The sequence below is a fragment of the Anopheles aquasalis genome, chromosome 2, assembly GCF_943734665.1.
Source record: "Anopheles aquasalis chromosome 2, idAnoAquaMG_Q_19, whole genome shotgun sequence".
NCBI lineage: Eukaryota > Metazoa > Arthropoda > Insecta > Diptera > Culicidae > Anopheles > Anopheles aquasalis.
In genome coordinates, this window is record NC_064877.1 from 6,877,501 (window position 1) to 6,892,327 (window position 14,827).

Here is a 14,827-nt window from a genome sequence, read left to right on the forward strand (position 1 = left end):
GTCGAGACGAGATCCAAATGTCCGATCGTCTTTGCAATGGCCGCTCCATTCCGAAGCGATACGCTTACTGGCAGTTAACAGAGGCAACGACAGACTCCTTCTTTACCACCGACGGACCACCCCAAAAAATATGTCGTCCAGTTTCGTTGGCCACCAGCAGCAGCAGCTGGTTCGCTCTATCCGATACCATCTGTCTCTTGCCGCCCTCGGGGGGCTATTACTTTAAGGCAGGGTGCTGTCTGGGGGGGTTTATGGGGAAATTTATTTTCCTCTCCCAAAAAACTATTCCAATTCCGTTCGTTCGTTCGGGTGTCTGTGTGTTTGTTTCGACGATTGGCCACACCGTACGGTGTCAGTAATGAGAATCGAGCGCCGTCGTCGTCGTTGTTGTCGTTGTTGTCGTTGGATGCAGCACCGTGATGGTCTGTGGTCAGCGCTCCGGCGAGTTTTCTTTATTATTTCCTCACCAAAAACCCATTCGGTTCCGGATAGGGGCAATTTGCTCTCTGAGATGGTAGTACCGAGAGCACGGAGAGGAATGGCCACCCCCCTCGGGCGGTCGATCGGTCGGCCGCAAAACCGCAACAAACGGCGCACCGAAAGTTGGCCGCCTCGCCTCCGGTACCCTTTATCGGTAAACCTTTTTACCCTCTTTCGCCATAAATAGTCAAGAGTTGGTTTGTATTAGTGTTCGTGGTTTTCTCTGCTCTTGGCACAATCGACAGCAAAGAACGTGCCGGTGAAGCTAAAGGGCCGAATTGATTTCAACCCCTGACAGTCCGCGGCGCGCGGGGATCTGATCCGAGCTGGCCGAGAGGCTGGCGGACTCCTGAGCTCCTAAGATAACATCCTCCCGGTCGCCCGTTACGAGGGTGCCAAAAGGTCCACTTTGTTCCGGTCCAGCAAACGGAAGTGCGCGAACGTGTCTCTCTCTCGCTCCGTCGTCGGTGCACTCTGTGTTTGTTGCATTTGGTAGCCGGTGGTCGACCGGTAAAAGGGAATCGACGTTTTATCCGGGTTTTTGGGGGGGGGGGGGGGGGCTCTTAAAAATGGGCGATACGAACGTGCCCGAGACCCTCTAAATCATACGCCGGCGAACAACGAGCGCTCGCTTGCTCGCTGGTCCTAAATCGTTTTATCGTGGATCATCGTCGCAAACGCAAGCAGGCAAAATGCGGCGGTGGCGCCAAAGCTCCACCATAAACCAAAGAGAAAAAGAAACCCCTGGCGGAAAAGTTGTTGATTTGCCCGCCGGAGACCTCCAGGGAGGGACTACCCGTGCTGATAATCGTAACGTACGGTTCGCGATAATCGTAAAGTGCGAAGACACACGATCGGCGCGCCATTTTGGGTGGGTGAGAGAGAGAGAGAGAGAGAGAGAGAGAGAGAGAGAGAGAGAGAGAGGGGCGCAAGTAATTCGGCAGCGAATAGGGAAGCGAATGGCGTCACGTGCCGTGGCCATTACTGCGGTGTCTGTGTGCACGATGCCGTGGTCAGAAAGAGCTTTCTCGTTGATTGAAACGGAAACCTAGTGCTTCGGTTGTCTTTGGAAGTGTACAAGTCTTTCATCTTGCACAGCCTACTGCTCATTTGAAGCGACTCTTTGACAGGTCTGACAGAACTTCAGCGATCAGTTGAGGTTGTAGAGTTATGTTGTAGTCTCATCTTCAAAAAGAAATTAGATTTTAATATTGTCTGTGGCTTCTTCACACGCTACCTGTCGTTCTCTAGAGCAAAGCGATACAAAAAGCGAAAGAAAGTAAGACAAAAAACTAGGCGAAGATTAAACAGGAATAGGATGAGCCTTCTATCGGCGCGAACAAACAAAGATTCTGTTAGCAACAATTTGCGTTCACTTTTCGTTAAACCTACTGCTGCGCGAGTTTCACAGATCTTCGTTGACTGTTCGTGATGGTTACTACGATGAAATGAGATTATGGAATAGCAATCCACAGGAATTGTAATCCCCATTCAATGCTCTCCTAAAACAACAATCAAATTCTGCTGTTTAATCCCTCCTTTAACCCACGACAACACGCACGCAACGTCACCCAGTACAACAATTGGCCAGACTATTAAAGACACTCCTCCGTCGGTCCGGACCGAAAGTGGCCACACACGCATTCACACCATTGTGTGCTTGCCACGAGCTTGCAGTGGTCTGCATCATAAATTCATTAGCACACATCGCACCCAGTGCCAGTGGCTGACAGGGCTGATACTGATAGCGTTGCACCTTCTCCTTCCCCCCCCCCCCCCCCCCTACCACCCCCGTACCCAACCTTAATGAGGAATGATTTTCACTCTGCATAAATAATGATGCTAATTGATTTTCCCTCAAGCGCCCCAACACCCCGCGTCCGCCTGGTCAGCCACTTGGAATGCGTGCCGAAAGAGGCGGCAAGCGCGTCCAAGGAGCAAGTTGTTGGTTTCGCTCGGTCGGTCGCAAAAGCCGTCTCCAAGAGTGCAAGTGGTTTGCAAGTTTATGGTTATGATGGCCGAACGCTGGCTGGAAAGGAGTTGTCAGTGGCTACGATGGTCCGATTCCGATTGCCGAGACCGTCCTAGTCCGAGAGATCATTAGCGGGTGGGGCGAAAGTAGATGCCAAGGGCATTTGAATTCGGTCATCGTATCGCGGGCGCTCGGTCGCCCGTTCGCTCGTTCGCTCGGTATGGTTGCGGTCCTTTGTGGTGCATCATCAGGCGAACGATTTATACTAATTAGCCCGGTAGGGTAGACTTTACAGTATCATTAAGTAATATGTTTTAGTTTATGAGGCAATTGATTCATCAAGCGAGCGAACGAGAGATAAAGTTTTCTCCATAATTTGGAGACGCTCCAGGCCAAATGATTTCAATCTGATGTCGATTCAGCAAAGTTAAATGCGGTTGAAAACGAAATGCATTTTAAAGCACCAACAATAGTGCTCCAGTTGTTGCTGGCACCATTTGGTTTCCATCGACAACTCGTTTCAGAGAATCTCCAAAGCGAGACAATAGATGTTGAGTCCAGTTGAGTTGAGCAAGTGCTCTGGACTTTTCGCGAGAACATCATCCAGCAACTACTTCTACATCCTCACGAACGGTGCAAAAATGAAATGAAAGCTGCAGCATCAGGAAGAGTAACAGGAGCGGGAGCAGGAAACAGCTCAAAAGTAATGAATAATGCTTTCCTCCGTCCGGATGCAATCGCGCATTGCGCTCCGTATCCGCCCGAACCGACGGACTCGAGCAATTGTGTTAATGTTCGCGTTCAATCGTTTTTCAATTTCCCTCCAGAAACTGGCCCCAGCACACTTTCCTCGCTGCGCTCGCTGACTGACTGGCAGCGACTCTGGTTTTGCTGCAACTGGAACGGAAGCTTCAGCTTCTCCGATTAGCTTCCGAGGCCTTCCGTTCCAACTCCGTACATCCGTTATGGGTTCGGTCGTGGCCGCAGGAGTGCAAAAGAAATTTCCTGCCGTGCACGGTGAAGCACGATTATTACGCTCTAGGCTCGTAAGGGCATCGAAGTGCAATCCGCATCCGGTAGCAGCCCGGTCCCAGCCCGCGTACCACGGTGGGCCCGGTCACACCATTGCCCTCCTCCTCTTCTTCTAAAACCTCGCCTAATCTAATAAAAGCTCCTTCTGGTGCTCCTTTTATCCGCATCCGCATTCGCATCCGCAGCACAACGCTGGACGGTGTTCGGTTTTGCGGTGCTTTCCATCGGCATCGCACATAAATTATCATAAAAGGAAGTGGCAGCAATTTGCTTATCGTCTTCGCTTCAGACGGCCACCCTTTACACACACTGGGGGGCATCGTAGGGAACGTTTTGTTTGCTTGATCATTTGACCGTTTACGGATCGCACACCGAATGGCGCCGGAAGCGAAAAGAAAGAATGTAATCGTGTCCGACGGCGTGCTGCTCGAGAGCGAATAAAATTGGAATGCGAAATCAGGCCAGCAACGAAGCCCTTCTTGTTCCAATCACACGGCGCCCAAAAATCCATCGCCGTTTACCGATCATCGAAGACGATGCAGACGATGACGCCGACGACGAGGAGGGAGAGTAGCACAGGAGATGATTTATTCATATTCATTGAAAAGGAAAATTGGTTTTAAGCGAGGGATCAAATTGCGATTCGGAGGTTGCTCGGAGGTCGCTCACTCGGCTGAAGAGGCATCCGGCATGCTACTGCTGCTGCTGCTGCTGCTGCTGCTGCTCGTAAAGCGAACCATCGAAAAAAAGGCAAACGAGAGAGAGAACGGCAGAGAGAAACGGTGGATAACATTCCTGAAAGAGGGCAAACGGTCGAAAGCAAATCAAAGTGGCTGAGCCGCATCCTAATCCTCAATCCCCCGAAAAGGCATTCCAACCGTCCCGGCAATGCAATGCAATTCATTAATCACACTAGAATCGGAATGAATATTCAACTAAAGGAATCACTATTGCCGTGCTGTTCCGTGTTCCTGCACGTTTCGTGCTCCAAAAGTCATCGTTGGAAATCATCGAAAAAGCGATGATTAACTGGCTGCAAGTGGTACTTCGGTCGTTTCCTGTTGGCCGTTAGTAATTAGTGCTTGAGCAACAATTATCACCGATTGTCTCTTGACTTGAGAGAAGTTTTCCCAGTTCTTCTTTTTCACCTGGAGGCAACTTATGATAATTTTCAGCACGGTGAACTCAATGGTGAACTGTTGAATGTGCTGGAAATTGATTTGATTGATTTGCCTCTCAATTGATTGATCAGGAGCTTAATCTAATAAATTAGAGAGACTCAGCGACAAGTGGTAGTTGGAATCCATTTTGTTGCTTCTTCATTTACGACGTTTAGAGGTGCGATTGAATATCAATTTACAGCCGAGCTTAGCATCTCCTGGAAGGGCTTTTTTGAAAGGAAACTCCTTCGTACGCAGCTACTTGGTGTCAATGGAGACGCATGGTGTCGAAAAAAAAACCATGCGTCTCCATTGTTCCACACAAAACCGAACCAAAAGCACGCTCTAACGCAATCAAACCACACCGAAGGACACCATTTGCATCTGCGAATGTCACTTACTGTCGCACGCGCACCCGGAGTGTCACATAAATCAAGACCAATAAATCTCCGGCAGCAGGAAGGAAGGAAAACTCCCAGGAAAGCAAAGGACACACGCAGGTCCCGGTCCCGGGCCACAAAAGGGTCCAACCAACGGACCGCACCAAACCAAACCAAAGCAGCGGTGCTCACGCATCAGCGCGCTTTCGATGCTAATTGATTATCAGCAGCAGTGGCAGCAGCAGCGGCAGCATCGGCATCAGCTCAAGCCAGCAGCACGGCATGGACACCAAGAATACAAGCAGCCCGGGCCCTGGCTTTCCGTGGAGGGAATCCCGGCATCGTGGGATCCGAAAGGGGATTAAAATGTTGGCCCTGATTGTTTCGTTTTAATTACATTGATTGATTGCAAAACTTGTCTACTACCTCCAGCGTTCGTTCCTCGTCGGCACAGCAGCCTCGGATTACGTGTCGGAGCCCGGAGCCTCGTGTGCGGCCGCATCGTCATCGTTTTCCGTCGTCACCGAGGAGCGTGTGGCACGCAGACGATGCTGAAGGCTCGCTTGATTGCATTTTTCTCCTTCTGGGGATGCTGCTGCGCGCTGCGTGCTATGGCAGCGTCAACATCTGCCTCTCGTTGGTGCCAGTGATCTGATCAGCCACTAATTAATTGCCAGCCCGGTCCCGGGACACACCAGGGGACACACTGTGGACTGTGGACACGTGGACGTTGTAAACGGAAGAACGGATGACACCGAACACTGACCTCAACCGCTGGCTCTGTTGCCATGAATGGAAGCATCATTATGCAGATTTGGTTTGGCCTTAAAGGGAGGTGGGGAGTGTGGGGAGGTCTACTGCCCGAAGGCTGCTGCTCATTAATCTTTGACCAGCCTGGACCAGCGATTTCTGTGGGACGCTGACAGCTTTAGGTGAAAGTTTATGAGCATCCCACGCCTTCACCTTCACGGTCACCCACATCCATCGCTACAGCATACATTTATCATTCCAAAGCTTTTAAATTGATTCCAATGGACTGGCGGATGGACTCGCGGTAGACCCGTCCTGTCGATCGAAATGTAAATCATTTCCAATCATCCCGCTGTTACATTGCAATTACATGCACCACCCCCCCAAGCTACGGCACACTGGGCACACTAAGCATAATGGTGCACCATAATGGCTGTCGGTGGTGGTTTCGTAATCGTTCGTTCATTCCCGGTACCTGGTGGTCACGATAATCGAGGGGCCGTGATGCGGACTCGCGTTTCCGATTGAGGGGTGCGTGAGTGTTTGCGATTGATTTCGAATGTGCATTTCGGATGGACCACCCCTTGAGCACCGCGAGTCAATACGTCGAAACGAGCGAGCGAACGAGCGATTGGCCATTAATTATTGCTGGCAGCTGCGATGGCATGAGCACAGACACAGACCTCTGTTGCTGGTGGTGGTGCTCCTGTTGATGAAATTGAAAATTTTGAATGGCATTAATGATTTGGTTTGACATGCAGCTGGCCACCGGCATTGACTAACTAACTGCTGTTCAAAGCGGATTGCAGCTTGTTTGTCATTGGCGCAGAACAAACATGGCGGGGTGCATTGATCATCCCCCAAAACACTGTCAAATGCTGTACGAAAATTAAATTAGTAATTCCATTTCGCACAACCAGTGAGAGAAAAGGGGACTTCAGGATGGATTTGGTGGAAGGTTTAACCTGCCAGAACCTCAAGTTTAACCCCGCAAAAGGAAAGGTAAGTAAGGTTGCCACCGCTTGCTATTCCCAACGCATTCGCGCACTCACAGAACGCAACACATCTGGCATGGAAAGAATTCGCGCAACTTTCGTTGTCTGCAAACGAGCTTCGAGAAGACAAACAAAAACAAAAACGAAAACGGAAAAAACACAATTACAACGCCAGATGACATAATCCCTATCGCCAGTGTGCGCACACCTGCCGCGCGAGGAAACAACCAACGAACCACGCGCGTTCGCGGATCGACTTCAGAGAAGCACATGCCAGCGCACCCGCCCGTCGGAACGTTTCGAATTTGTGGTAAATGGTGGCGGCGGTGCGGCTAACGAGAATCGCATCAATATTCATCGCAGCGTTCGGTTTCGGTGTGTTGCAATATGGCTGCTTGTGTGTGCGCGCGAGCGTGCGTGTATGTGCGCAGCGGGTGATAAGATTCCGCGCGACCCACGGTGTGAACCTTGCGCACACGGTACCCGGGACCACAGAATTCAATTATGATTTATTTTCTGCCTCGAATTCGATTAAAAATGTTTGCTTCACTGTTGCTGCTGCCCGGCGGTGTTGGTGTTGGTGTGATCGGATACAGGTACCGAGGACCTCTTTTGTGAATACATTTAATGTTCGCCGGTGTATGCTGTTTTCATTTTAATCTTTTCCATCCGAAACTGTCATCCATATCCGCTACATGCCAACCGGGAGTCCTTGCACATCATTTCATCTTTTTTGTTTTGTTTTCTGTCTCCTCCCCTCTCTCTCGAACAGACGCCTGTCAATTGGGATCCAGCGCAACGCGATAAACGAAACAACGAAGTCGGTCCGTCACGTCAATGGTCAAACCTCGCGGTAATCGCAGTAATCGGTGTCCACCGATGGTCGACTGTCGCCAACGGCAACTGAACAACAACAGCCACAGCTACGGCCACGGCCATCGTTGATCGGAGCTGACGTTGGCGCGCGATTGTTGCGCAAAATGAAAAATGTCCTCGCTGAGGAAGTCGGCCTCGTTTCGCTCGAGAATCCCGGTACGGCGTGCCCGGCCACCGCATAGACGCTGCGCCAGCCCGCAACCCTCCAGCTCGACCGTCAACAGTTACGGTGGTTCCGAGTCATCGATAGCGACCGGTGGTGGTGGTGGCGGTGGAAGGAACGGTGGATTCGCGAACGGTGGACCATTCCGGAGTGGAAGCGGTCAGCAGCAGGCCGCTGGTGGACGACATTGGTACGACCGGAGTCACTGTTACTCCTCTTCCAGCTACTCGAGCAGCGATGAGAGCTACGACTCCGAGGTGGCCCCATTTCAGGTATGACTCCTCGTTTTTCTTCTCTTCTTCTCATGCATGGATTTCTCATTTTCTTTTGAACCTTTTTGGGTCGACTGAGTCGGGAGTTGTTTGATTGGCGTTGGTCGATGCACTGCAGCATGGTCGCCGAAAATTGAAATTGACTTGCTAACCACCGAAACATCCGCATTGCACCACGATTTGCCAATCGAAGTGACACACATTTGTGGTCGTATCGGTCGGCCATAAACCATCGTGCGGACCGTTCGATGAAAAATGGAAATTAATTATGAACACTCTGATTACTGAGCGATGAGAATAGATTGTTTGCTGCCCACTGTGCGACTGGCCGGACGGATGCTGCCTTAGCTTCATTATTAATCGATTCAATTCACGCGGATTCCACGTGGACCAAGGATGAGTGCGAAAAGCACCACCTGTCGCACAAGTGGCCACACGGGCACCCACAGAACCGTCTTTGTTGTTGGTCCGAGCATGTTAATATTCGATTCGGTCAGTACGTGATTGCGTTTTGATTTATTTATTGCAAAAGAGGGATTGGCCTCGATCTGGATTTAACCTGACAGCAGCTTCAAGGATTTCATTTCCATTCCCGCTGGTGCGCTAAATGCGGTGGATGCGTTTCGTTTGCCAAAAGGAAAACAATAAATACAATTTGTTGTTTGGCAGTGCGTGTACATGTATGTGTGCGTGGATGTCATTAAAAAATATGTTTCCATAAATATTAAAAGCATCGGACGCAACGGATTTATGTTCTTTGTACGTTTTGTTCGTTCTCCACTGCAGCAACTCCTGAATCAATCATCGGCCGCGAGCGGTGGTCATCGGTTGTTGCTAGCCGATCGCACCACGCACCAGCCTTGTGACCTCGGTAACCAGCAACAGAAGCAGCAGCAACATCTGGTGCTACAGCCAGAACATCAGTCACTGCAAGACGATTACTGCAACCATCAGCAGCAGCAGCAGCAGCAGCAGCAACAGCTACAACAGTATCACCATCATCATCCATTCGACATCAGCGGTGCCTGCCTCAGCAGCACCTCGACCGATGCCATGAGCCTCGACGGTCTGCTCGATTGCGTGAGCACCGGCACCTTCTCCTGTCCGCCCTCACCGAAAGCGAAATCCTACTTGGGTAAGTGCCTCCTCCCCTGCTCCACCTCCATTTTTGCGACGCGAAAACGCATCCGAACGCAAATTTGTTGTTCGGATAGTTTTGTGCGCGACCGTGCGCGTTTTCGAAATCGTTAAAATGGGGCAACGATGCGGACGATAAATGGCCGGACCACCGGGCACGGCACCGGCCCCAAATGAACGTTCCGGCTGCACGGCCACTTGGCTGCTGCAGCACCAGCAGCCGCCAATTACATATCTCACCGCTGAGCGACGTTGTCATTAGTAGCGTGTCCAGTTTAATAATTGCTTTTCGATGCGTGAAACGAACATGACGGTTCGTGACGGAACAGTCGATTTGGTGCTGAGTGTTTTTGATGTTTGCCAAACGGGGAAACACTGGTCCGAACAACGACATTCAATTCGAGATGATGGAAAACTAAATAATGTAGATTTAATTAAATGAAACACACGACGTTTGGACAAGGCTGACCAAATGTTTGAATACAGTTTCCGACGTAACATGATGCGGGGTTCTAAATTTACTTTAGATGCTTTGATACACAGAGAGGATGCACATATGCTTCTTCTATTATTCAGATGTGCTAATGGTTTCATGCTGCAAGGGATGCTTGATGAGTAAATTACCTTTTCTTTTCTAGTCGATTCGTCGCCGCCATTTGGGATTTTATTTGCTTGTTTCTTTGTTTAAATCCCAATTAGTTTCAATGAAAAATTACGAGACGTTGTCAATGTCAATGAAAAATTACGAGACACTGCCGAGTGATGCTTTTGTGTCCAGAATATTGCTTAGATGCAACATTTGTTGAGCAATTGGCGGAGTGTTGCAATTTTGTTGCAATTAAAAGATACCAAATTAGTTCGACAATATTTGTGGAGCCACCTCTTGCTTGCCATCGATGTTACTATTGTTCAATACAAAAAGTATTTCTCAGACAGTCTATTAGTGTGCGTTATTTATAAAAAAGCAAATATTAATACACAACGAATGCACAGCGAACGGCATAGCAAGCCTGCCAGTCCTGCCGTAGCGAGGTAGAGCGTGCACATTGAAGTAGCCTTTGACTTTGTTGCTTTCCCATTCGAAATGGTTTTGGTCGCGCTTGGTTTGTTTCCCGCATGATTTTCACCATTTTCCCAAGTCAACAAGAATGCACACAACACAGATGTGTACTGTCCAGTAGTGCGAAAGAACTTTATGCGCATCATTCATAGGAATTCATTTCATTTACAAGTAACATCAGAACTGCAAGCTAACGAAGCGAAGCGTACTGTTATGAAATTGATATTGGCACACACTGAAGTGGTCCTTCCACTCGAAGCCATTGGACGTCGCTAGAAGTTTACGACTCACCCGGACGAAAGGAGTCATATTGTGAAAAGTCAAGTATGCTGCGCCAATAGTCGCGAAACGGTTGTCAACTGCAGCGCACCACTGTACTCGAAGGGCACACGGAATGTAACCTGGTTCTCTCTCTCTTTATTGATTGTTTCGCTTCTCTTCTCTTCTCTTTCCAGATCCAGACGACAGAAGGCAGCTGTCCGGCATCGATGTGTCCAGCTACGAGTCACTGGAAAAGTTCAGTTATGCGCTCGAAACACTCAAAATATCAGACGCTTACGGGCACGGCGGTCAGCAGCAGCGAACTGTGCCTCTCGACGACGTTGTCGCTGCTGTTGACGATGGAGGAAGAGGAGGTGGAGAAGTACCGCCTCCAGCACCACCACCCGGGGTAGTCATCCCGATTCTAGTCGCGGACCCTTTGAAAACCGGCGGCCATCATCAGCAGCATGCCCCATTGAGTGATCAGCAAACGGAAGAGGAAGGTGATCGGGAGAAGCAACGGAAGCTGAGCGATTGGTATTACATCAAAACGGCCCCAACGAAGAAACCGTCGAGCCCGTTCGAGCGACGCCGTGCTACGCAAACACGCCAAGGGCCAGCGTTGCGCCCGGTTCCGGTCGTGGCACCCCGTACGACGACGGTGGACAGTCGTAACGGTTCACTGGACCGTCGTACCGGTGTACTGCTGGCCGAAGGCTACGATCACCTCGAAGGACAACCGGTACCGGTACCGGTACCGGTTCCGGTTGGTCATAAATTTTCATCTCCCATCCCGCGTCCACGACGATTCGGGACGACGGACTCATCGAACGGCGGTGCACACTGGGAGTTGGATCCACGGATCCGGCATCAGCAACACTCCGTTACCAAGTCCGCTTCATCGTCGAGCGTTAATCTGGGTAACCGGGGTGCCGGGATGGCGATGCTGCGTGGCCACACCGGACGGATGCACTCGAACAGTGACCTACAGCAGGTTGGCACTCGGCGTGCCATCGCTCCATCGGTGACTCTCGCTTTAGACGACGAACTTCTCGGTGAGCAACCGGCACCGGTGACAGTGGCCGCGGAACGCTTCTCACCGTACTGTCGCCGTCGCCGTCCACCACCACCACCGCTTGTACCTCAGTGGTTCCCACCGCCACCACCACCACCGTACCACTATCCCCATCAGCACCATCAGCATCAACAGCGCATGCCACTGACTGCCAGCGACGCAGAATCACGAAATATTTATGAGAACTATCCTGCCGCCGCAATGTCGGCCACCGAAGGAACCGCGGTGCCAGTGCCACGCTCGCGATCCATCAACGCACCCGGAAATGGTTCGAATCCGCACCATCGGCCGGAACGCATCGAGGAGCACGACGAGGTGTTCGCGTACAAGCGTGTGCCGGACGCGGTGCGACCACTGCCACGGCCACCGATCGGTTCGGATGACGACGATGACGACGGTGGCAGCGGGATCGATCCGGTAACGGGACAACCGAAGAGACCGGTCGAGAAGAAAAGCTCGCTTACCCGGGTAAGTAACCGAGGGACGCGCGGGAATGGGTTCTGATGGATGTTCCTTCGTTGGTGGTGACAGTTTGCGGATTGAAATCGAAATTTTCGCATCGCATCGTCGCCAACAATGGTACGGCTGCTGGAGAGTGTTCCGTGGCCGATGGATGGCATTGAAATGAGCGCCTCGTGGCCGTGGCGAGGAAATTGCGTGCTGTCTGAAGAGTACTCCATTGTGCTCGATTGGTCTGTGATTTGTATTTCTCGAACGCTCGCTTGCGGTGATGTAGAACACGATTATTCGGGGTTGGTTTCTTTGCGTCGGAAATGATCGGGAAAAGAAGCAATGGATTTTCCTAATATTTTGCCACAACTTTGGCCAAGAGTGTTTGACAGGAAGGTTTTGACTGGTTATGAGCAACCCATGGAGCTCTTCGATCAACAATATTGTACTTCGAATTTAGTTACAGCATGCAATTGGTTATACTGACTTTTTCCGTTGTTACCAGAAGTTAAATACATAATTCCAAATGATCCCAATTAATGTATTATTAATACGGGAAGCAAATGCATATATTGAAATGTTGCAAATGTAAACAGGGTATAATATTATCCAATTGTATTGATAAAACCACTTCTTTGTTCAGTACACAAGTGTTGGCAAATAATGTTGATTCTTAATTAAAAGTCTCCCGGGAATGGCTGTTGCACCCCAAATATGCTGCTCAAAATTAATGAACCCTTCAATTCCGCTTAAGCTGCTCATTGTTTGTGGTCGTCACATATGCAGTTTTCCACGAGTTTTCGCCACGTTTTCGGTGAATGTTTTCCAATCAAACCGTTACACGCCAGCTGACAATAGCTTGCATTCCACGAAACGGTAAACTCCGGTCAATCAAATTTTCCTTCTCGCAAACATCGAAACACGTGTGATGGGAGCGCAACACTGGACAGGCTTCAAACAAAACATCGAACAATCGAACTCCCATCCCTCCTGTTTCTCATGACTGCGTGCGCAAATTGTGCGTCGAAGCTTTTCTGCGAAAGCACGAGGGATGTGTTTTTATAACCGAAATTGTTAAAAATAATATCCGCAATCGAATACGTTGGAGTTGACCTTGTTTCAAGAGGGGAAGGCACAGCAGAGTTCAACAGATGTGACGAGCATGGCGTCATTACGATCAAAAATCAATCATTACGCCTTTTTTTGCTTTTTGTTGCCCAACTCCGACCACAACAGACACACAACCACACACACCCACAAACACACATGACAAGTCCAAAAATGAAGATATCATAGATTGGAGTGCCACGAGTGAATGGACCAGGAGACCAGGGAGGGAATGATACGAAAGCCCAAAAATCAACAAGTCGCAGAGGCGGACACGCAGTCGGAAGCCAAACAGTCTCCATTTCAGCTTATTGCTATCGATCTCCTTCACCTCCTCCTCGTGACGCAGCCCTTCCGGATGATGACCGGCAGCCACCGCAGCACCGGTGAGCGGTCCGGATCGTGACGTGACCCACTTCACATGCAAGACAGCACGATGACTGTTGGAATGAGCCGGCAGCAAGATTAAAGTGTGATCCGGGCACACCGAACCGTAGCACCGTCAGCAGTCGTATCAGCTAGCTCATCAGCAATGGTCCCAGCAGCCCCCACACCCCCCCCCCCCCCGGGTTTGGATCGCCATAACCCCTTGGTGTGTTAGTGGAGATAAGTTTTGCGACATCGACATCGGCCAGTGTCGTCGTCGTCATCTCCAGAATAGTGTTCTTTACGAGCGGGTCAAAGGTTGTGGCATATTTTATTAGTTCTTCCACGGAAGGAAGGAAGCATACGTCGCTCCACAACACCACTCCACTTCATCAGTCCAAGGAGCCTTCTGGAAGGCGTGTATAGCCAAGCCAAGGGCCAGTCTGCAATGTCAAATTGAAATCCGTCGCAGTGGTAAATGAGGAATCAAGGCGCAACGCGCAGACCTTCCGGATCCAGCGAGACCGAGCACTGAATTCTTGGTGTTCCGGGGGGATGCATCGCAATCTCGGAGTTTTGGGATTCGTGAAGCGAAAACCGCAATATCGCACCGGAGAGGAAGTGGAAGGCGTATCGTCCATATCGACGCTGGATGGACGCTTTTGACTTTTGGCTCAAATACAGATCCTCAGAAAACCAATCTGTGGGAGTGTCCATGGTGCAAAAAATCGTGGGAAAATCCATCGCTCGACGTCTAGACGACCAGGAGAGTGAAGCACATTCCCCGGTACAGCATCGTCGACCACCAATTCGAATCACTCCGCCCTGGTGTGTCTCTAGTGAACCGAAAGCGAATCAACCAGCAGCTCCCACTGGTGTTGGTGTTGGTTGAGGTCCCACTGCTTCTGATGTGCGATGTTGTTTCAAATTAAAAAGGAAAAGAGCCTGCGAGACCCTGGGGAGCGTTTATATCAAACGAAAACGTAGCAGGAGTAGAACAGCGAGGAGCTTGTGAACGAGATAGTAACTTTGCGCTCGAACTGCCCACATCGTTGTACGTTACGGGGAGTGTGTTCCGGATCCTGGACCTCATCCTCGTAACATGAGGTGAGTCCGTGAGGAATTTGGGAACGGAACGGACAATTTTCACTCCACAAACTCCAGGGCGAGAAAAGGGAGAAAATGAGGAAAATTGAAACCAAGCTGATCCCTTTTTCCGGGTGGCCCGGGGGGTAGAGGTCGAGGTGACGACTTGTTTGCCCCTACCCCGTGTTTGTGTTGCGTTGCCTGG

The 14,827-nt window shown here is 50.3% G+C and overlaps 1 protein-coding gene across 1 annotated transcript in view; it reads left to right on the forward strand.

Moving 5' to 3' along the window:
* Positions 1–14,827, forward strand: part of LOC126572104 (uncharacterized) — a 113,926-nt gene that overhangs the window by 51,435 nt on the left and 47,664 nt on the right. Inside the window, exons 2-5 of the mRNA XM_050231157.1 lie at positions 7,542–8,080; positions 8,867–9,009; positions 9,100–9,215; positions 10,733–12,081. Of these exons, the coding sequence (XP_050087114.1) occupies positions 7,757–8,080; positions 8,867–9,009; positions 9,100–9,215; positions 10,733–12,081 (1,932 nt within the window). The 5' untranslated portion in view covers positions 7,542–7,756. The remainder of the gene's footprint in view (positions 1–7,541; positions 8,081–8,866; positions 9,010–9,099; positions 9,216–10,732; positions 12,082–14,827) is intronic.